The following is a 24,962-nucleotide window of genomic DNA, read 5'->3' on the forward strand; positions in this document are numbered from 1 at the left end:
CAGGATTGAAATGGATAGTATGGCCGAGGGGGCTGAGTTAGCCGGCATAAGAGGGTCACACCGCCAGCGTTTATTTGCACTTAAATGTTTTACTCTCCATTCGATGGGCCATTAATTTAGTTAGTGCACTTTTATAAATAGTTTGGTGTGTCATTGTCAAGTGAATTAGTGGCACTTTAAACCCTTCACTAGGGGCCCCTACAGCATCAGAAACGGCCGTAACCATTGGGTAGATAGGCCCTGACTGGCTCCCCGGGATGATGCACTTATTGTAAGTCTCTATGGATAAGAGTGCCCGCTAAATGACTGAGTGCTAAATTGTAATTTTGAGACTATCCTTTTTACAGTGTTTCATTAAGGACAGGAGTGTATCTGTAGGCCGCATAGCTATTGACACTGACACATGGCCCCCAGGATGGACGGTCGTTTATTACCGCGCACTGGCCACCACGACAAGCTCAACAATCAATTACTCTTGTGCATTTTCCCCCGAAACGCCACAAAGATGTTGTCCAAATGTAGTGTATTTTTTTTGTTTTGTTGTGTTTTATAAACCCCGTAATGTATTACATTCATAATGGAACATTCCAAACTCATAATTGAGGGGCAGGCACAACTGGACAGAACAGCTTAGACCGGGGGAAACTTGACAAAGCTGAGATAACTCCAGTGGACTCCAGAGTCACGTGGCTGTGTTTTAATTTCCCTAAAACGCTGACGAGCCGGGGAGGGAGAACGGCCAGTCGGAGCCTGTGTGAAGGCATAAAAATGGCCGCCTTGCACTTTCAGCAGCAGGTTAATGTCGACTGTGCGCTGGGTGCGGAGGTGGGGGGTTAATTCGGTCCCATGGAAACTCAGCAGGAGGGGGATTTCTGAGCACGGGCCTCGGGGGGGGGGGTGAACGTCTGATCCCTAATACAAAGCTGAAAACACACAAACGCTCTGGACATACTGCCTCTGGTATTATTAAATCACCGCGGGTACAGCAGTGGCATTTGTGCGTTGTTTCCGTGAAATGTCTGTTACTACTGTTGGTGGCTTACATGAAAGGTTTCATTAAATAGCTCTCGTAAATACGGCCAAACCCAGTGTTTATAATTCCACGTGTGCAATTTGAATGTGGACGCGGAGGATTTGTAATTATACATGTTAGGTAGGTGCGAGGATAAAGAAATGAGAGCTAGTCCAACAGTTGACAGGAGTAGAAGTGGGCGATGAAAAAATAGAAGACTTAAGAGGAAAAAGAGAGATAAAATGAAAGGGGGGGGGGCAGGGGAGGGGCAGAATATGGGCTAATGCAAACACAGGACTGATTGGGTGACTATCTCCATGGACCATGGTGGAGATAATGTTAATACCATACCATTCCCCTACCTACAGAGAGAGAGAGAGACAGAGAGAGCGAGAGAGAGAGCCTGGATGGGACGCGACTGACAGACTGAATGACAGACCGAGGGGCTTAGGAAATCAATGGCAGCCAAATCACAGCCTGACGTCTAATTCAGTGGCACGCTATCAGGGACTAGATAAAAGTGCTGTGGAACGTATAACATTTCCATAGGCCTGCCTAATATTGTGTTTGGATAAAACGAGGCCATCAATTTATTCTACTTCTCTTAATCAGTATCCAGCAAATGACATTCATACATATTCATGATTATTTTGACAGGAAGGAAACGGATAGGCGACATTAGGCCTACATTAAATATTACTCCGCTGGTTAAGCCTACACGCGGAAAATGATTTGGTGATATGAAGTTAATATAGCTAATGAAAATCAATGTGTTTTTATTCGGATCCTGGGTTAAATGAGTGTTAGCGCTTTAACTAACAGAATTACAATAATAATTCACTAGTACAATATACTGCACATGGTACGAACACATTTTCTATAATATTGTGTTTTTCATCTTTAATGGCCAATTGAGAGTTCAAACTTAGCTCCAAGTGTCTGCTGGTTGGTACATAGACCTCCAGGATTCCATACTTACCAACTGAAGAAGAGGAAGAAAGAAGGGGCATAGCATGGGAGGAGGAGAGGAATGATCGAGGAGGGCAGTAGGGAGGGAGAGGAAGACAGAAAGAGAGAAAGGAAGAAAGGAATGAGTAGGGAGGCCTCGGTGGATGTAATATATTAATAGCTAGGGCCTCCCTCTTCCCCCCCTCCTCCCTCCCTCCCTCTCTCCCTCCCCTTGGCTGAGCCCCTAGCTGCCTACCCTGCATGGTATTGATTATTAGGCAAGTGCAGTAATCTTCTTAAGGTCATTAGGAGCACTTAATTAAAAACTAGTTAGACTGCTTTTGTTCACCAAAGCAATTGCAGCTGTTCAAACGCGATTAGCTGATAACAAACTTGTCTGGAAATATAAGGGCCATTTGAAAAAAAATTTTTACATAATTTGAATGCCTAACTCTCTGCCTTGCTATAATGTGTGTGTGTGTGTGTGTGTGTGTGTGGGGGGGGGGGGGCAACAGTATTTCCCCCTTATGTATAGCTTATGGAAACTAGTTTGTTAAACAACCTACAGCCCATGGGCAGGTGGTGGTTAATCTTTAATGACAAAATAAATACTTGTTGGTTGAGGTATTTTTTGTTTTTTTGTTTGACAGCTTTGTATATTGGATTTGCTAAATCAAGGGTGCAGACACTCAGGTTTCAGGGCAGTCAGAGTGGCATTGTGGAAGGTTACTTGACCTCAGTGGCATCAGTGAGCATGATACATTTTGTGAATCGCCTTCTTTCTTCCTGTATCTTAACATACCAGTATGCCTTTAACATAAACTTAGTGTAAGGTCCCAATGTCATTTCCCCTTTTCATGAATTTCTTGATAAACTGTATTTATTTGAGTTGAGTTGAGAAATCTTGGCTGCCATGGTAAATAGAACAGACCCCGCAGCCCACTCACTTCGCAGTTACAATCCTCTACCCAGCTAATTGTTCCAGCTGCAACACCTGAACCAACCGAGTATTGGTCTGTAGTGTCCACACCGGGGTTACCATGACGACCACGGGTAGCGTTCCTTCCTACGCCACGAAACTAGTCTTGTTAAATCCCATACGCACCGCTCGCGCTCAGGGGGAGTGGGTAATAGAACACTAGTCATCTCTCCTTCGCTACAGGCAGGGGGTAATTAGCGGACTCACATTAGACTGTCATCGGCCATGTTTGTGCTTTTATCAAGGATATGACTGGTGGGTATTATTTCAGGGTAGCTGGTAAACTCAGCGGATAACCCATTTTTGTGTTTTTATTACTGAAGTTCCTCCTTGCTACTTTGGTACTGTCTGGAGCAGCGCGCTGACCAGATGGCAGCTCGCTGTAATCAGCTTTGCGTGAGGACAGTTTCCACCACGCGCTTCCTGAGTGTGGTAAGATAGGTGCGAACTCGCTGACTGAAATTTTGATTTTTTTATATCTAAATAAAAAAATATCGATACAATACTAGGCATAGTATAGATTGTGTTTTTGGAAAAGGCGCATTATGTTATTAAACGACGGAATATTGAGCGTGTTTATGTTGGAGTGACTGTCTGCAACTTGTTGCATGATGTTGGCTGTGCGCTGTCGCTGGAAGCCGTGAAGCTTGGATAGCTTCCACTATTAGCGATTGTTATGTTCTGCGGATTGACCCTTTATGCGATATTCACATTCATAGAATATTACATTTTTAATATATGTAAGTTGTGTACTAGACGCGTTAATAACGTAGTAATTCAACATCAAACCCTATACACCTTCATATCAGAAAGACATGGATATTGGAGCTCGGCTAATATATCAGCTTCTCCTAAGCCCCAATTTCCCCAAATCTCAGAGAAATGGGGCATTTAAGCATCACAGAGAATTGAGGAAATCCCTAGATATAACAGCAAACAGGACACGTTCTGTTCAATTCAACATCAGGCAGAAAGGAAATGTTCCAAATCTGTTTAGCTTCCCCTCCATCAAACCAAACATAATAGCCTTGGGCAGGGACTAGGCTGCATCACATTTCCCTCTAGATTCATTTTATGTCTGACTTCTCTCCTTCTCGTGTTCTCGCCCTCCCTCTCTCCCTCTACTTTGTATTTTTCTCTAGGTCTGTGTTGGGGTGAAATCCAAGCTATCATGTGAAGGCTTTGGTTGAGAGTGTATGTGTGTATGGATTGTGTGTGTGTGTGTGCGCGTTAAGCTACGCTGCCTTACCAAAGGCAGTGGTCTGTAAAATGTCAGCTCTGGGACCGTGACCATCATGACTTATTCAGTGACTCGGCTTCTGGAGGCTACCAAATCAGACGGACCGAGCCGGACCTTACTAAGCGCAAGGAAGAAGGAGAAGAGTGAGACAGGAAGAAAAAGACGAAAAGGAGCGAGAGGACAAAGGCTGGTGATAGAGGGAAGTGAGGCCCGTTTGAGAGTGGAGACAGAGGACACAAAAGGAAGTGGAGGGAGAAGTGGAAAAGTGGGGCAAAGGGACATAAAAGAAGAGCTAAGAATTCCTTCCTTACTCTGGCTCCATATCCTGGTCCTCTGCCTCACCTTTGACCCCACAACCTCCCAGGGTCACTTCCCCCGGTTGGAGAACATCGGAGCCCACAAGCCCATCACCCTCGCCCCGGCCCGCTCCACCTGCGGCTACCCTGAGCGCACCACTTTCTGCCTGAGCTCCACCTCCCAGGAGGAGCTCCATAACTGCCAACAGGCCTTTTGCAACCAGGAGTGCCCTTACCGCTCCTCCACACCACCGTATGCGCCTCTACTACTCCCCACACACTGGGGGACATGTGTCACCCAGGACGGGCTCGACTCTAGCCCCTGGTCAGAGCGGGTGGGAGAGAGGGATGGATCCAGCCGGAGTGTGATATTCCGCGTGACTCAAGGAGGTTGTGTGGCCTCCCCTCCTTCTCAGAGTCTGGGCCATCAGAGCTCCTTCACCTTGGCTGTGTGGATCAAACCTGAGGCTCCTGGAGACATGTGAGTATGAGTGCTGTTCGTCTTTTCTTTCTTGTCTTTCATGCGTTCATGTTGTTGAATTGCTCATGGTATGGTGGTGTCCAGACATTAGAAAACAAGTAGACGTTGAATGAGGACAGAACATCCAGAGCACCACAACATAAACAAAGACTGAACGGTATTTGAAATGTTCCTTAGCCTTGGAGTAGTGGTGTAGACAAATCTTTCATTGCATCATACAGGGTCTGCAAATTGTCTGCCAGTATTTTCTGATAACATACTGCATTCATCTTGCCATACATTTTCACAAGATTCCCCATGCCTTTAGAGCCCACACACCCCTAAAACATAACTAAGTCACCACCATGCTTCACAGATTCAGTGGGGATTCACTATAGGTCTTGTTGACCTCTCTCCATACATAGCGCTTATGGTTGTGACCATAAAGCTCTATTTTGGTCTCGTCACAACAAATTACAGTGTGCCAGAAGCTGTGAAGTGTGTCATGGTGTTGTCGGGCATATTGTAACCAGGCTTTTTGTGGCATTGGTGCAGTAAAGGCTTCTTTTTGGCAACTCGACCATGCAGGTCATGTATCGCCGTATTGTGCTCCATGAAACAACCTTTTTTTCTTTTTTCAGAGCATCCTTTATTTTTCCTGAGGTTACCTGTGCGCTTTTCTTTGTATCCTGAACTATTCTTCAGTTTTGACTGAAATCTTTCTTGGTCAACCTGACCTTGGCTTGGTGTCAAGAGATCCCCTAAAGGTCCACTTCCTAATAAGTGATTGAACAGTAAAGACTGGTATTTTCAAGGCTTTTGATATATTTCTATGTACTTTTCAATCTTTATAAAGTTTCATTATCTTGTTACGCAGGTCTTTTGACAGTTCTTTTCTGCTCCCCATTGGTCAGTATCTATCCTGCCAAGTGCATCCACGTGAGAGCTAACGTGAGAGCTAACAAACCCATTGACTATTTATATACATACACCAATTGCAATTTAAAAAGCCACAGGTGTATGAAGGACAAACAGGGTATGTAAACTATTGATCAGGGCCATTTGGGTGATTTCTGTTATCATTATGATTTAAAAAGGAGCCAAACAACTATGTGATAATAAATGGCTTCACATGATCACTATCCTTAAATAAAAGACCAGTTTTTTTGCATGATCAGTCATATTTTCAAAATCAATGCCAAAATGGGTATGCAAACTTAGGAGCTCAACTTTAAATATGCTTATACTTGTACATGTTTCTGCACTCCTGTATTTGCACTTCTGGTTAGACGCAAACTGTACTGTTCAATGACAATAAAGTTGAATCTAATCTAATCTAAATGCTGTGGTCTGGTAAGGGAGTCACATAGATAGCTCTCACGGTACCAGTTACTCACACATCTCTGGTAGCTGACTGGCAGCGCTCCATCCGTCAGTCACGCCGGGCCGTGTTCATTTTGAATCCCTGTCACACCTGTTGTTTGACATGTGGCAGTCCAATATGGCCGCCATCAAAGAGGCTAGATGAAAGGCTCCGTGTCAGTATACCCGTCTGACCCCTTTCCCTCCGAACACGTGACCACTGACCACCACAGACGCCCACAGTAACGTTCACCACACGGGATGTGGACTGCCTATTCTGTGACCGGCAAACAGCCTACAGTTTTCCAGCCTGGGTAGGATGTCGGATATTCAGATACAGGCACTGCTGGTGTTCTACCACTGCCACGCAGATAATGAAGAGACATACTACAGTCACTAGATTATAAATTAAAGTAACAACACAGGAATTCCAGGGATCACTACTGCACATGTGTGTGTGTGTGTCTGTGTGTGTGCATGCTATAATATCTGCAGCTGTTTCCAGTTTAGATCAATGAGAAGAAAATTGCCCTTTGTTTGTCCACTGTAAAGAAAGGACATCAACTCAAAGAGCACTTTGTTTTCCCTCCACATAGGAAGGTAGTAAGAGGAGAGGGGTAGAGGAGGACAGGGGAAGTAAAAGGGGAGAGGAGGACAGGGGAATGAAGAGGGGAGAGGAGGACAAGGGAGAGAGGAGGTGAGAAGAATGGCGGGGAGAGGGGAGCAAAGGTAGAAGAGAGTAGCAGAGAGGCCAGAGGAGAGGGAAGATAAGACTGGGGAGAGGAGATGGTACAGGAAAGAGGGGAGTGGATCGGAGGGAGAAGCAGAGAGAGGGGAGTGGAGAGGGGAGCAGCGAGAGGGGAGCAGGAAGAGGGGAGGAGAGAGGAAAACAGATGGAGGGGAGTGAAAAGGGGAGCGGAGAGAGAGGAGTGAAAAAAGGAGCAGAGAGAGAGAGAAGCGGAAAGGGGAGCAGAGAGAGGGGAGCAGGGAGAGGAGAAGCAAGAGAAAAGCCCAGTAATCAAAAATAGATGATTGCCATGATTATTGTTGTGGATGTTCAAGTGCTGGTACTAAGTTGTAAAATAATGTTTGTGTGTAGAAGAACCCCAGATGATCAATCTATAGATTTATAGATGTCATGAAAGGATAATTCACTTTTTCCAGTTTTTATACTGTTATATTTAACTTAAGTTGTACGTTGATTATCTATTTGGAATTTGCACTTTTATTTTAGATAATGTTGAAGGTATAGTCTGTTTATAGCAGATTGAGAAGTAAGATCATGTTGAAGGTGTAGTCTGTCTAGCAGGTTTAGAAGTAAGATAATGTTGAATGTGTAGTCTGTGTCTAGCAGGTTTAGAAGTAAGATCATGTTGAAGGTGTAGTCTGTGTCTAGCAGGTTTAGAAGTAAGATCATGTTGAAGGTGTAGTCTGTCTAGCAGGTTTAGAAGTAAGATAATGTTGAATGTGTAGTCTGTGTCTAGCAGGTTTAGAAGTAAGATAATGTTGAATGTGTAGTCTGCGTCTAGCAGGTTTAGAAGTAAGATCATGTTGAAGGTGTAGTCTGTGTCTAGCAGGTTTAGAAGTAAGATCATGTTGAAGGTGTAGTCTGTGTCTAGCAGGTTTAGAAGTAAGATCATGTTGAAGGTGTAGTCTGTGTCTAGCAGGTTTAGAAGTAAGATAATGTTGAATGTGTAGTCTGTCTAGCAGGTTTAGAAGTAAGATCATGTTGAAGGTGTAGTCTGTTTATAGCAGATTGAGAAGTAAGATAATGTTGAAGGTGTAGTCTGTCTAGCAGGTTTAGAAGTAAGATAATGTTGAATGTGTAGTCTGTGTCTAGCAGGTTTAGAAGTAAGATCATGTTGAAGGTGTAGTCTGTGTCTAGCAGGTTTAGAAGTAAGATCATGTTGAAGGTGTAGTCTGTGTCTAGCAGGTTTCGAAGTAAGATCATGTTGAAGGTGTAGTCTGTGTCTAGCAGGTTTAGAAGTAAGATCATGTTGAAGGTGTAGTCTGTGTCTAGCAGGTTTCGAAGTAAGATCATGTTGAAGGTGTAGTCTGTGTCTAGCAGGTTTAGAAGTAAGATAATGTTGAATGTGTAGTCTGTGTCTAGCAGGTTTCGAAGTAAGATCATGTTGAATGTGTAGTCTGTGTCTAGCAGGTTTAGAAGTAAGATCATGTTGAAGGTGTAGTCTGTGTCTAGCAGGTTTCGAAGTAAGATCATGTTGAATGTGTAGTCTGTGTCTAGCAGGTATTGAAGTAAGATCATGTTGAAGGTGTAGTCTGTGTCTAGCAGGTTTAGAGGTAAGATCATGTTGAAGGTGTAGTCTGTGTCTAGCAGGTTTAGAAGTAAGATCATGTTGAATGTGTAGTCTGTCTAGCAGGTTTAGAAGTAAGATAATGTTGAATGTGTAGTCTGTGTCTAACACGGCCAGAGAGAGAGATGTTTTATTCTCCACTTCTCTTCCAGATACCTAGAAGTATGCCAGCCTCAGGATAGAATGACACTAAAATAATGTGCACTTACCCTAGATGCTCAAACGAAACACACACGCACGCACGCATGCACGCAAACATACACACACACCCCCCCCCACACACACACACACACAGTACCTACTTTTCTAGTTGTGGACACACATTTCTATGTAAGTGACACACACACACAGGAAGACTGGCCCAATTCTAACAGCCATAAATGTTTTCCAAAAAGTTGTCCCTTCCCCTCTGCCCTTCCTTTGCTTTCTCAAGTCAGTTGGAGTGAAATGAATAGGCAGGCTGGATAGGACCAGACTACACACACACATACCCACACACACACATACTCACACACACACACACACACACACACTGGTGATTTATTAGGCGTGTTGGCCTGTGTTCATAAAAAGCCAGAGTTTCCCATAAAATGTGTTTGATGGTGTTTAATATGACACAGAGTGTGTGGGTGGCCGCCCCTCTAGATCACAATAAGAGCAGGGTGAAATCATGTTAAATATGGATATTACGTGTGTAAATGTCACAGTGATCCTCATGGGTTTCTAATAGTGGATCTTCCCCCCTCTGGAAACTCAGTCACCCATGGATCAGGGGTCTTATTCCAACCCCTGGCCCTGTTCCGGGCGTAAAGAACTTCCAGCATAGCCCCACTTCCAGCCCCACTTCCTGCCCATTCCTGGCTCGAACCAGGAACCCCTGCCTCACGCACTTCATCGAACGCTTCTTTTGCTTGCACCACTCAGAACCTAGAGCCTGAGTGGCACGAACTTGGACGCTTGAAGGGATTCCATGATGTTTGGGATTTTGTCAAATGTCTTACCTGCCCAGAGTATCTGAGGGATTCACACACCACATGCTACAGCTTGTGGTTTCATCTCGGTAAAACCAGATTTTCTAATTATTCAGACAGACAGACAGCTTGTGATGATTCCTTGATTATTTCATGTGCCTTAAGGATGGCTTAGAACAACCGACTGCCCACAGTTTAGTTTTTGATCATGTGGCACAGACAGAGAAGAGTTCAGAGGAGAGCAAGGTGTGTGTGCTTGTTCCTTAGCCTTTCTTTCTGTCTGTCGGTCTGTCTCTGGTCAGGATGGTGCTGGAGAAGAGTTCAGAGGAGCGCTTGGTGTTCCTGTTGACCGTCTCTGAGTCTGTGGTCACTCTACGGTACGGTCAGTCCGGTGGTCAGGTCGTCTCTATGACCTTCAGCACCAAGGGCAGACTCACAATGGACAGATGGACCCACCTCGCTCTACAGGTAACTGCTACCTTACATATCTACCCTAAACTAACCTACCCATTGACATACTGCACTACCCAAAACTACCCTACCCTAAACTAAGCTACCTAAAAACATACTGCCCTACCCAAAACTACCCCTACCCTAAACTAACCTACCCAATGACATACTGCCCTACCCAAAACTACCCTACCCTAAACTAACCTACTCAAAGACATACTGCCCTACCCAAAACTACCCTACCCTACCCTAAACTAACCTGTACCAAAGACATACTGCACTACCCAAAACTACCCTACCCTAAACTAACCTACCCAAATACATACTGACCTACCCAAAACTACCCTAAACTAACCTACCCAAATACATACTGACCTACCCAAAACTACCCAACCCTAAACTACCCTACCCTAAACTACACTACCAAAACACAATACCCTACACTAAACGACCCTACCTAAAACAAAATACCCTACCATAACTACACTACCCTACCCTAAACTACTCTACTCTGAACTACCCTGTTCTACCCTGTCTTAATATATATTGTATCCATGTCCATGGCCACTTTTCAGCAGCTAGGCAGTAGGAGTTTTGATATAAATGTGTTAACTGAGAACCACAGCATGTCTGTGTTAACCCGTGTCACTAGTCATCTAGAGGCTGGAGCAGACATGTGGACGGGACGGGGTGTGGGTTTATACTGGGAAACATCTGCTTGGGACCAGCTGTGGGGGCATAGGCACAAACACACAAACACCTACACACTCGCAGGTACAAACACAGAGAACTACATGCACAGGCTCACATTAATGCACACCCACAAAACACCCCCACACACACACACACACATATACACTGCCCTTCACACTATATAGTATGTGCATCTACTACTGTGAAGAATAACAAGATTTAAAACTTGGAATGGTTTGAGGTAATCTTTATACAGTATATCCCTGATTCAAATGTGTTGTACTACAATCAAAAGGATATTAATACAGTTACCATGGAAGCCATTGGCTCTGTTTACATAGATTAGGGTCTTTTTTTTTTTAAATGACCTGACAATTTGTGTTTTCAATGGAGACCCAAGTATTATTGTGATCCAGGCCTGTCTAATACAGACTCTCCTCTTGGTTTTGACAGCTCGTGGGCTAGCTACCAGGCACTGTGTTATGCCATACTGCTGTTATGTCTGTCTTTATCTGCCTGTCTGTCAGCCTGCATGTCTGGCTTCTGTCTTCCTGTTGGTGTTGTGGTGAGGATGAGATCTGTTGTGACCAAACGGAGAAGAATAACGTGGTGCTTCTTGCCTGTGGCTAACCTGACCTCTGTAGGCCCAGATACTGCAATGGTGATGGTTCGTTTGTAGGCCCAGACACTGCACTGGTGATGGTTCGTTTGTAGGCCCAGATACTGCACTGGTGATGGTTCGTTTGTAGGCCCAGACACTGCACTGGTGATGGTTCGTTTGTAGGCCCAGACACTGCACTGGTGATGGTTCGTTTGTAGGCCCAGACACTGCACTGGTGATGGTTCGTTTGTAAGCCCAGACACTGCACTGGTGATGGTTCTTTTGTAGGCCCAGACACTGCACTGGTGATGGTTCGTTTGTAGGCCCAGACACTGCACTGGTGATGGTTCGTTTGTAGGCCCAGACACTGCACTGGTGATGGTTCGTTTGTAGCGCAGCGTCAATGCTCCAATACAAACATTATACAATAAAACTACTAGGTAATTGAGTAGCTTCAGAGGCACTTTACATGTGTAGACACACACACACACACACGCTCACATGCACGCACACATCCTTGTCCTTTTGACGGATTCAAAAGATGAAAACGAGATGAATAAAAAAAATACAAAAACGGTCAAACAGAATACAACATTACAGCCCTGCTTGGAGGAAGGGGCTCCGGGGAGAACAGAAGGAGAACAGGAGGAGAAAAGGAAACTGCCATCCCTAGGTGCATGTCCGATGTGATTATGATAACGAGGGAGTGAAAAGAGGAGAGGAAAACGCAGCCTGGAGGAAGGAGAGAGTGATGGAGGGGCGGGAGGGAGGGAGGGAGGTGGGTGATGTGACTCCAAGGCATTTTGCTATTGGGGGGTTTCAAGGGCTGGTGTGTGTGTGTGTGTGTCACCTCACCGACCTGACTGGTCATGACAGGGGTTATTGTTGTTAATTTGTCGGTGGGACAGGCGACTGCTGTAATACACATAAAAGCTGGTGATGAGAGTGGGATGTGGGAGTGAAGGGAGGGGTTAGGCGGGGCAAGGAGCGAGAGGATTCATCTAGATTTACATTAGTTCTATAAATTCTATCATATCTTTTTTCAAATAATTATTCTACTATAATTATTATGTAAAATGTGTGTTATTTTTAGAATCAACACTTTATTTGCATCCATATATCCTGATGTATCCTAATATGGGTGAATATCGATAACATTCGGTCAAAATTTGTATATCTTTTTTTATCTTTATTCATTTTTCTCTATAAAAGTGTGGGAATTTATGATTGGGAAATATAGGGTAACATAATCAAACACTTGAAAATAGATAACTGTTGTTTTCCAATCTAAAAAACTGCCTCTGTCAGGACAGGTGAGGAATACTGGCAGTTTTTGTCACTTAGAACACACGGAGGGAGAGAGAGAGAGAGAGAGAGAGAAGGAAAGAAAAGTAGAGAGAAAGACAAACGAAAGAGCAAGGAAGTGAGAATGAACAGAGTTAAAGATGTAAGTTCCACCAGAGTTTTCAGTGTGTCAGTGATGGAGGGTGCCTGAAGGTCCCTTGAGGCTGTCTCCTTTGTGCCTGTCTAAATCAACGTTATCATATTGGTGTATTTCAGACATCCTCCACTGCAAAACAGCCAACATTAACATTTAACTGGCCTTTCATATTGACATTGCTTTCCATCAGTGACTGAGTTCAAGGACATAATAATAATAATAATTATTATTATCAACATAATAGTTATTGGCATTTATATTCTACCAACTGAGATACTCAGTTTGCTTTACATCCAATTCCTTCGGGATTTACTCCATCAGTCAGGCCTTAATGTTTGAGTGGGTACATGGAAGCCCTCCTGAGTAAAAGCTCTCTGCGTGTATGACTCTCAGAACATGAGGAATAAGCGTCCAAATCCAACTAATCGGCCTGAATGCGAAGTGCTACGTCTGGCAGCTCATCACCGGATGAATACCATCATCTACGGTGAAGCACGGTGGCAGAAGCACCATGGTATGGGGATGCTTCTCAGCGCCAGGGACTGGGAGACTGGTCATGGTTGAGGGAAGAATGACTGGAACAAATTACAAAGAGGTCCCAGAAGAAAACCTGATCCAGAGCACAAATGACCTCAGACTCTGTAATTGTGGGCTTTTGTGTGTTGATTGAGGGCAAAAAAGAATAAATGTAGTTGCTTATAAATTAAATGTATAACTGTCACGTTTTGACACCTCATATGGATCATGGACACCTGTTCTGTTGCTTTATTGTCCTCGCCTGTTTCCCTGGTCACTGTTCGTATTTAATTGTTCCTCTTTTCCTAGTTTCTTTTTGGTCTTTTTTTGATTTATAGTCATATGTAACATTGTTCTGTCTCATCTAGTTGTCTAGTGTTTGTTTTGATAAGTTCTGGTACTTTTACTAAATGTCCTTTGTTCTCCATGCGCCTGTGTTCTGCCTCCTTAGCATTACAATTACAAAACGAAATGTGGAGAAAGTGATGGGGACTGAATACTTGCTGAAGGCACCGTGAAACACACCTAATTTACCACTAATGTGTATCACCTTCATGGGCAATGCAGTTTTCACCACACACCTGCTTTGTGTTGGGGAGGTGAGGAGTGATATTGCTGTATTGTTAGGTAGACTTGATAAGAATAGGGCCAACTTTGTGAATTGAGTCCCATGCAAAAGAAGGCACACCCTTCACAGGCCAATCAGTCACCTTCAAAGGCTAAGCAAATGTGCACGTCCAGATTATTGTGTATGGGAGTTGTTTTAGAATGGCGGGTGACCAGAGTGGGAGGTTCTGTTAATGATCTTGCCTGCACATCTTCTTGCCCTGGAGTCATGAAGGACCTCACAATCCAGGTCCTCTCGGGCGGATGCACATCCAAACCAGGTGGTGGGGAGGTCAGGATGGAGTCTTCCATTGATGTGTAGAGCTGGGTCAAGATAAACTGGGCAACAAAAACAATAAAAGACTGCTTCTACAAGTGGGCCATTCTAAAATTTGCCTTCTTGGTTGTGGCTTTGATGTCGGCCTCCCACGTGAGGTTGTGGGAGATGGTTTACATAAGTTTAGATGATTCAGGCGGATCTGTAGCTGAGCCTTAAGCCCTAGCAGGAAAGGTGGGGGGGGGGGGGGTTCTTGAGGTCCACCACCACCTCCACGGTTTGACTGCATTGGGCCACCAACCAGTCGACCTCTCAACGATACGTGAACTCACCATCGTTAGTGATAACACCATTCAGATCGGTATCATCCTAAAAATGTGCGTAGTTTGACAGGTTCTGGAGGTACGGTCACGGTGATGAGGGATGAGGGTTCTGAAATGTGCTTTCCCATCTTTACGTGTTGCATCCCTGTGCTCAGTAATCCACCGATAGAGGGAGCTGGATACGTTTAGCTGGGAGAGTTTATGTTGTAGTAATTATGTAGTGTTAAACAGTCCCCTTGTGAACATCTTTGGGTTGTTGAGGTGTCGGAGGTTGTAGTGTAAAGCCCATGTTAAAAGAGTGTTATGGTCATGGTTTGATAGCATTATGGTCATGGTGTGGTAGCATTATGGTCATGGTGTGGTAGTATTATGGTTGTGGTGTGGTCGTATTATGTTTGTGGTGTGATAGGGTTTTGGCCATGGTGTGGTCATGGTGTGGTAATGTTATGGTCTTGAGGTGGTAATGTTATGGTCATGGAGTGGTAGTGTTTTGGTCATGCTGTGGTAATGTTATGACCTTAAGGTGGTAGGGCAGCAGATACATTGACTGACATTGTAGCTGGCTTACTGGGTGCCTGGAGTTTCAGGTAACAGAGTGAGATGAGGACAGTCAGGTCAGGTGAATGAGAGCCGCTGAATGAGAGCAGCACAGACTACCTGAACACCGGATAAATGCACAGGTGAGACTTGCCTGGAGGGCAGGAAGTGTTGGACTGTACGGTAGCTTTGTTGACACATGTTTCTTAACACTGTGCGTTTGTCTCCAACTGGACAATAGTGAGCACAGAGATCCAGCGCTCTGCTCTGCTCTCTCTTATTTTCTCCTTTCTCGCTCATCTTCTCTTCAGGGTGGATGTGGCTGCTCAAAGAAAGTCCGCCGAGCCATCGTCTACCCTTCATCCCACAACCTTAATGAACATTTACACGCGCAATTAGACCTGCAGCCCCCCAGTCCAGGAATATAGTGGATACTCTGAGACACCAGTTCATTAGACACACACTGGAGGAATGGGGAGAGATCAAGAGATCTCTCTGTCTCTCTCTCTCTCTCTCCAGGGGATGTTGATGTTGGCTAGGATGTACGGTCTCAGGCCCCCTGCCCCAATGTGCACATGCCTCATCACCTCGCACTGTATACCCTCGCACACCCAGCCAATCAGCCCCTACTCCCTCCAGCCCTCCGTCCCGTCAGCCCAAACACTCGTCCCCGCCCCCCACCGCTGCGTTCCCCTGCCCCCTGGCCTGAATACGAGGCGGCATTGGCTGGTGGCTCTGAAGGAGGGGGGGGGCGTGGAGGGGTGAAGAGGCCTTGTGGCACGTCGTCGTCATGGAAGCCAGAGGTTTACGCCCCGGCCTGTTAGTGACGCTCTGCTAAACTGGCGCACACGCACGCATTAACGCACACGCACGCATTCACACACACACACACACACATGCATTCACACACAAGTTGGTGTGTTTAATGGTATTTTCCACACAGCTCACATAACTCCCTGCCACGTGTCGGACTAGGCAGGACCTGCTATGCTTAAGTCAGAAGGAGAAATGAGGAGGAGAGAGGGAGTTGGGGAGGAGGGCAGTTTGGGTGGGGTTAAGGGGGTTCTACCTGGCATAGGGTCAGACCCACTCCCTCCCCCCGCCACTCTCGCTGTGCCCACATGCCACCCAGAATGACAGAGACAAATTGACAGTCTGACTGAAGGTGAGGTGTGTGTGTTGGTGTGTGTGTGTTGGTTTGTGCATGCCTGCGTGCGTAAAGTGTGTGTGTGTGTGAAGGTGAGGCAAGGTTGCGGCGGGCGAGAGAAGCGGGCACCTTTACGCCAGCCCTCTGTCCGCTGGCAGGGGAGGAGAGAGGGCATTGGCCTGGCATAAATTACACTCATACACCTTCAGAGAGAAAGGGGGAGATAAGAGAGAAGGAAAAGAAAGAATGAGAGAAGGGAGAAAGAGGGAGGGAGAGAGAAAGGACAGATTAATTCAGATATATTTTGTCCAGCTTCTACTGTTACAGAACATTACAGAACAGACCATTACATAACATTACAGAACAGATCATTACAGAACATTACAGGACAGATCATTACATAACATTACAGAACAGATCATTACAGAACATTACAGAACAGACCATTACAGAACATTACAGAACAGATCATTACAGAACATTACAGAACAGACCGTAACATAACATTACAGAACAGATCATTACAGAACATTACGGAACAGACCGTAACATAACATTACAGAACAGAACATTAAAGAACAGACCATTACATAACATTACAGAACAGATCATTACAGAACATTACAGGACAGATCATTACATAACATTACAGAACAGATCATTACAGAACATTACGGAACAGACCGTAACATAACATTACAGAACAGAACATTAAAGAACAGACCATTACATAACATTACAGAACAGATCATTACAGAACATTACAGGACAGATCATTACATAACATTACAGAACAGATCATTACAGAACATTACAGAACAGACCATTACAGAACATTACAGAACAGATCATTACAGAACATTACAGAACAGACCGTAACATAACATTACAGAACAGAACATTAAAGAACAGACCATTATATAACATTACAGAACAGACCATTACATAACATTACAAAACAGATCATTACAGAACAGATCATTACATAACATTACAGAACAGACCATTACAAAACATGACAGAACAGATCATTACAGAACATTACAGAACAGATCATTACATAACATGACAGAACAGATCATTACAGAACATGTCAGAACAGACCATTACATAACATTACAGAACAGACCATTACAAAACATTACAGAACAGATCATTGCAGAACAGAACATTACAGAACATATCATTACAGAACAGAAAATTAGAAAACAGAACTTTACAGAACAGAACATTAGAGAACAGAATATTAGAGAACAAACCATTAGAGAATAGAATATTGCAGACCAGAATGAGACAAAGAAGCCCAGTCTCAGGCCCTGCGTAGATGGGTAAACTGACACAGGGCCCTCTGGAGATGGGTGAACTGCCACAGGACCCTGTGGAGATGGGTGAACTGCCACAGGGCCCTGTGGAGATGGGTGAACTGCCACAGGGCCCTGTGGAGATGGGTGAACTGCCACAGGGCCCTGTGGAGATGGGTGAACTGCCACAGGGCCCTGTGGAGATGGGTGAACTGCCACGGGGCCCTGTGGAGATGGGTGAACTACCACATGGACTGTGTTTTAGATTTGAATGGCTCTGTCTTGTTTCTAGTGTTTTAAAGCATCATGCCAGCTAACAGACAGCCACAGAGCTGTAGGCCTCGCAGACATTTACACATTACCCTTCATATTACCCTTCACATTACCATTCACATTACCCTTCACATTACCATTCACATTACCTTCCAGTCATAAGACATGATGTGGCTGCAGATGGATCAGGGTGGCAGGCTGACTGGGAATGACCACACCAACCTGCTTGGAGGGATGAGGTTGTACGTGGGACCGGGAGGTGATTGATTTCTAATCAGAAGTTGACAGATTTGAAAGTCTGTGTGATTTGTTTTCCGGTCCTGTGATTTGTTTTCTATCCTGTGTGTTGAATAGATACGTCCAACATGTTTGGATTGAAGGGACAGGTCGCGGTCAGCATTAGGGATGTGGTGTCATGTGTTGGGTTAGGAGTGGTTCTGGTGTAGCGCTGGGCCAACCTACAGAACCTGCTGGGTCTGAACCACAGAACATCATCATCTGGCAGCCCATACTGCTCCTGTCTGGTTTCTGCCTGACTACTGCATGGTTACCGGGTTACTGCCTAGTTACTATGTAGTTACTGCCTAGTTACTGCCTGCTTACTTGCTTAATGCCTGTTCTTTTACTGTTTCAGAAAGGGTTAGGGGTATTTTTAAGCATCTCCATTGAAATGTTTTTCTCTCAATTACATCTCAGTATTTTAATCATGGATTCACACAAACACACTACACACACACACACAGAACCTCCATACGTGCCCTAGGGAAGGCACTGAATATGCATAATAAATGTGTGTGTGTGAGGGGGGGGTCAACATTTCTCCTCATCCTCTGTGTAGCTGTGACGAGGCTGGCATCAAGATAGAAATAGAGGCTATAGAAGCCCCAGAATGGAGGTCAGTTGAGAAGAAGAGGGGAGGAATGACAGAGGGGTGAAAGGTGAGAGAGAGAGAGAAGATGGAGGGATGGAAGTCTGCCGTCCTGACCACACAGCCATGGTGCACTGCATCCCATCTTGTTAGTGCAGATGATTTCTGCGTGTCCCCATCCCACCATAAAAGAATGCGGGGGTATGCTTTGTGCTTACAGGAAAAGTCTCCCTGGAGTTATAGCCTTTATTAAAGCACTGACACGTCCTCTTATATATGTGGGACTCTTCCCTCCACCCAGAGACAATTTTCTTTTCTTAAATAAACTGTCATGCTAGTGTTAATATATGGCCCGGGCTCTCACAGCGCTATGGGGCGGGCGGTGATATAAAGCATGTATATGCTGAAGTGGTAATTGTATCTTTAGTGTACTTGAGTAGAACAAATGTGTTTCTCCCATGGCTGTGCTAATGTGATAAAGGGAAAATTGGCTGTTCATCAGAGCTTCTACTGAGACGAGGGACAGGAGAAGAGAGGGAGTGAAGAATAGAGAGAGAGAAAGAGAGAGAGAGAGCGAGGCCTTGCGTCTTCCTAGTCTGTATACTTCCTTTACAGCATTTATATCCACCTTGTGACATTATTCCACCTTTCTATATGTAGTCTCCCCCTCTCCCCTCCTCCCCTCCTCTCCCCTCTCACTCTCACTCTTGTCTGTCTCTCATTCTCTCCTTCACCTCTCAGTCAGTGATATTTCCGCTGCTTTTTTGGCCCAGCTATATAGTAAAACGTGATAATGTAACAAATTACTAACAGGAAAACATTTCTGCTTCATTTAAATGATAAGGCAGTCACACCAAGCGGACGGGACCATAAATAAAACATGGACAGGGTTGTGTGTGCGTGGGTGTGTGTGTGTGTGTGTGTGTCGTTGCATTGCCTCAACCAGGTATCAGCTGTGGGGCACCAGCACAGGAGGATATCTCCATCCCTCCATCCCTCTATCCCTCCATGCCTCCATCCCTCCACTGAGTGTCTCTCTCCGCTCTGACAGCTCTCACTGCCCTGGAATGAGAGTGTGTTATCAGTGAGTGGGGTGTCAGTCACAGTGCAAGAGGAGAGGGGGGTGAGGCAGGGGTGAGGGACGGGTGAGGGGGGGGGGAAGGCGGTGCCCTTCTTTATGAGCTGGGTCAGAGGAGGCTGCGGAGCCTTGTTTGGAGTGTCAGGGACACAGGCCTCTCTATCTCCTGCCCGCGTGTGTGTGTATGTGTGCGTGTGCGCGGCAATGTTTGTGTGTGTCAGGTGTCTCTATTGAACTAGTGTCATCTGCAAGGCAGCAGGAAAGGGCATCTATTCAAATGCTCCAGTAATACCCACTAATATCATACATCCTAATAGAAATCTTAAGCTGTCCTCCTGTTCCCGGCCTGTTTGCACACTGATGCATTTACACATCCTTAGCTGAATGCATTTATTGTAACACGCTCTGAATAAGACTGTCAGCTGAAGTGCAGTAATGCACTCCCTGTGTGTAGCATAACAATCCAATGAGAGGGTTTTTATCCTACGGTAGATTTCCCCTAATGTATCAGAGAATACTTCAGCCGATTGATTATGTTGTATTGTTAACCGGGGGCTTCAAACACCGAATGCTGATTGGCTGGAAGCCATGCTCTGTAAGACTGTATACCATGGGTATGACATCACTTTTTATCGATCTAACTGAATTATTGGTCACATACCACAACCCTTGTGCCTTATTGTTGAAATATGAACTTCTCCGTCCGGTAACACACGAAGAATGTATTGCATAGGCCCACGATTAACAACGAAGGATGTGATTCTAGCCAATAGCCACCGTGTTTGGTCCAAAAGTAAACAGAAAGATTGTTGGTGGACTGAGAGATCTGTTAACGTTACCGAGATGCGGATGAACTTCTCTGCTCATAACACTCGTCCGCGGCTCCGCAGGTGATAGAGTCGGGATTGAGGCAGAGGAAGAGCGAGAACATGTCAAGGAGCCTACTGTTATTATTCAGCTTTGTGTAGGTGAATATACCATTTATACCTCATTTAGTATGAAAGGCTCTCTGGACACTGATTAGGGCTGATTCCAGCCCACAGTCCACTCTCCGTCTTTCTTTCTTGCTTGTATTTCAGTACATGTAGGGTATAAATTAAAATGTTAAATCATTATTTAAAATAAGCCACATATCAATCTCCTTCTTCTCTTTTATTCTAAACACTAGTGTAGGATGAAAGAGGTCCAATCGGCACAGAGACAATCCTCCTGTGACTTCTGCTCTCCACTGATGGAAAAATATTGCATGTAGTGAGGACTTATAAATGTCTAGTGTTGCACAATAATGGAGAATTTCCTCGACGTTGTGAGGCACAGGAAGTATTACATCCTCCTTTTTAGGATTTCTGAGAATGTTTTTCAGACCCCCCCCACCCCCGAGTCCTAGAAAATGCCCACAGACAGTGAGTGTAGTCCCAATAGAGCACAAACTATTATAAAAACTGTAAAAACATGGATCACAGGTGTTCCCACAGCAGGAACAGCCGTATCATTCACACTGACATTGAGCCTCAGCTATGGTTACTACCTAAATGTCACTTCCTCAGGTTTCACAAACGCGCTCTCAGCCTCTCTGTTTCTGTTTTTCCTCTTTGTGTGTCTGTCTGTGTTGGTCTCTCCCTCTCTGTCTCTGTCTCTCTTGTCCTGTCTCTCCCTGTCTCTTTCTGTCACTCGCTATGCTCTGTCTGTCCCGGGTCACGTTGATGGTCCATATGCCTGAGCGCACACACACACATTTAGGAAGCTGTTTGAATGTCAGTGGTCGGTGCTCAGTGAGTCATTAAAAGCTTTCCACTGATGCTGGCCAGGCCTCAGGTTAATCTGGGCATGTGAAACACACTGTTCTACTGCACAGATACTACAATGCAGTAACAGTGAGAGAGAAATGAGAGAGACATATGAGACAAATGTGAATAATAAAAACATTTGACACATTTATTTAGATAAATTATTTCCTGTGTTTCAATGTGTGTACAGGATATTGTTTGGACAGTTTGCGACAAGTCGCGTATGTTTCACATATATTTCACGTTCCAAATAATTTAGACGACGGGGGAATTTAAGGAAGGAGGCAAGCAAAATACAGGTGTTAATCTGGTCCTCTCTACCACACCTGCTGTGAGGAGAAAGAAGAGGAAGAAGGACAAGAAGTGGAAGAAGAAGACGAAACTCCTGTCTCCTCGAGGGTTTTTGAAGTAACAGTAGTTGGGAAGAAGAGGAAAAAAAACATTTCCTAAAACTAACAAAGGAGTGCTGGCCAGAGTTTCAAAGGGGTGCGTGGCGCTAAGCAGGATGAAGCTCTTCCCAATTCATTTACATCACCTTGACAACGCTTCAGATCTCCACGCACGCCATTGGCTGGTTACAGATTCCGAGAGCAGCCCTTCTCTATACCTCCTTCTCTTTCTCCTTCTTTCCGTCTCTCCCTCTCTTCCGTCTCTGCAGTCTTCAATCAGCCGTCATGAAAGTGCCAGGCTTAAGTAGTCTCCAGACAGACAGGCAGTTGTCGAGTCGACGCCGCCTTGCCTTTATCCCCAAAGGCGTTTTGGGCCAGACTTATTTCCCCTGCACCTTTTTCAACTCTCTAAAGAAGCGAGGAGAGAAGAGGCTGATAGAAAACACATGTGAGAGAGAGGGGGAATGCGTTGGAAAGAGAAATAGAGGCTTTATCTGTGCTACCAGAGTGCACGCTGGCAGACACAGCATGAGAGGGAGAGGGGGACAGTCGGAGAGAGAAAGAGAGGGACATTGAAGTTTTCTAAGGTCTATAAGCGTCTTTTTCCCGAGTTTTGATCTGAAGGGAAGCAGTCGCTTTCACTCTGTCTGTGTTTTAATATTCATGGCCGGGGTGCAGAGTGGTTTTGGTCAACAGGAAGCTCATTTGTGGATGAGGTTTTAGCCTGAGGGGGGATGAACTGGAAGATTATCCCTATTTATAATTCACTCCCAGCGTCTAACTGACTGGCAGACTGAAGGCTGAGTGCTGCTGGGCTACACAGTTAACACCCCTCCCTCTGCAGGAACTTCAGGAGGTTCTGATTGGCACACGCACATAGTGTGCATTCTGATTGGTTCACAGAGTGTTGTTGATGTTTCAACAGGTGCACGGCAAAAGTGTTAGCCTCTTCCTGGATGGGCTAGAGGAGGACGGCACGCCCTTTGACACCCGACCCCTGGCCTCACCCATGTCGGACATCAGAACAGACGGCGCCATCATGAGGGTCGGGCTCGGCTCCAACGGTAACAACAAGATAACACTGGATGCGTACATATCTACAGTATGCGGTACTCTGTTGCCAAGGGATGCACTATGTAAACGCCTGTTGCTAGGAGCGAAGTTAAACATGCTTGTAGATCCGTTGAACCCAATGGTGGACAGATACTGCGCTAGAGTATGGAAGCATCACACAAGAAAGGCTTTTAAACAGTCAATCAGATCCTTTTGATTTCCTTTACGCCCTCTCTCAGAGTCAATAGAAACACAGTGCAGACGAGCTGCTCTACAGAGAATATGACCTCTTTCTGTTGCGCAACATAATTAGAAGTTGTTTCCACTAGAGTCTTCCTGCTCATCTGCTATTGAACGGGTGATTTGCACCCAGATAGCATTTGATCAGCACATGATCGGATCAGCATTACTGCGATCCATGTTATTGATGAGCTGTATGTATCGTTCACCCACACTAGTCTGTGTTGTCTCCAGAATGCTGATCAGTGGATTTAATCATTAGAATGTGATCAAACTGATTACATTGATTGATTAAAGACCAAAGGAAGATGCTTGGGTTGGATTTTTGTCATGAAAAACCCTTTGAATGATCTCTGTGGTAATGGTCTTTGAAGACAAAGTAAGAATTCTCCCACCATGCCTACAATGAATACAATGTGCATCCAGGCTGCATTCATAACTATCTTGATGGTTTTAATTATTTTTCATGTAAGAGAACAAAAAAACACTACAGAGACAAGACAACAAGAAAACAAAAAAGATAAACGTAACAAAAACCAAACAATAACAATTCAAGATAGCAACAAAAAAAGATTTAAAAAAAACATAAAGAAAACAATGAATAACAAGACATAAAAAAATCATAAAGCTTTGTCAGGGCTGATCTAGAATTTCATTGTTTTTTGTCCAAGTCAGAACTTCTTACCAGTTTCCCACTTAAGATTGTCACTTATTTACATCAGCTTTGGTTACATTCCCTCAACCATGATGGACAATGGTGTTCACTCATGAATGAAAAATCAGAAGAAAATAAAAACACGACAAAGGATTTGGCAATCGAAGAGAGTGAGAAGAGAAAAAAGAGAACTGGAGAACGGGGGGGGCGGGGGGGGGGGGGGTTAGAGAAAGGCTTTTAGCGCATCATCACAATGCTCAGTGTTTCAGTGGGCTTAATCCTGTTTCCACACGCTAAAGAAGCCCTCATCCAAAGCCCTGGGCTGTACAGATCTGTTCTTCTTCCTCCTCCCCTGTCTACATCTCATCTCTCCACACACACATAAACATGGCAGGCCTTCTGACGCTGTGAGGCCTTCTGAAGATGTTCGCTGTAGTTGTGACAGGTGTGGAACAACAGAAGTTAGCTGGGCATGGAGCGAGTCTTTGTTGGGGAAGAGGAAAGACCAGACTTAGCTGGACTGGGAAAAGGCATGCCTCTATATCTCCTGTGCTCTTAGTCTCTCTGTTGTAAATCTCTCCATGTGTTTGGATCCACTCATGTCCTGATGCTGAACCCTCTCGGATGCTCTCCTCTGGTTGCCAGCAGGCTACTGCAGTCTGCTACTGCTTGTCTACTGATACTGAGAGGACATACACGTGTAGCATCTTAATTTGACCCAGTCTGCTACTGCTCCTCCACTGTTACTGAGAGGACATACACTTGTAGCATCCTAATTTGACCCAGTCTGCTACTGCTACACTTCTGTGGAAACATGGCCAATGGAATAAGAGTCTAGAGTCTGGTCGTATGAACAGAGATGAAGTACCCAGGTCTTCCTAAATTCTCAGCAAAATGACGATGACAGAGACCAATAACAGGGACAAGGAGACAGAGGAGAGACCCAAGGATAGAGAGACAAAGAAACAGAGTGAGAGACAGCAAGAAGGAGAGACAGCGAGAGGACAGACAGAGTAAAAGAAGGGACACAGAGAGAGAGAGAGAGAGAGAGACTGAGAAAGAGAGGGAGCAAAAGAAAGACAAAGAAAAGGAGAGACAGACAACATGGGGAGGAAATTACAAAGACATGTAAGGTCAGAATAAC

General features: G+C 44.9%; 1 protein-coding gene across 1 annotated transcript in view; it reads left to right on the forward strand.

Moving 5' to 3' along the window:
• The first annotated feature begins 3,091 nt into the window (after nt 1-3,091).
• The window catches only part of ush2a (Usher syndrome 2A (autosomal recessive, mild)), a 216,814-nt gene continuing 194,943 nt past the window's right edge, over nt 3,092-24,962 (forward strand). Inside the window, 4 exon segments of the mRNA XM_034297424.1 lie at nt 3,092-3,194; nt 4,082-4,956; nt 9,886-10,051; nt 22,796-22,934. Coding sequence (XP_034153315.1) covers nt 4,235-4,956; nt 9,886-10,051; nt 22,796-22,934 — 1,027 coding nt within the window. The 5' untranslated portion in view covers nt 3,092-3,194; nt 4,082-4,234.

This window comes from Esox lucius, chromosome 15 (genome assembly GCF_011004845.1).
Source record: "Esox lucius isolate fEsoLuc1 chromosome 15, fEsoLuc1.pri, whole genome shotgun sequence".
Classification (NCBI taxonomy): domain Eukaryota; kingdom Metazoa; phylum Chordata; class Actinopteri; order Esociformes; family Esocidae; genus Esox; species Esox lucius.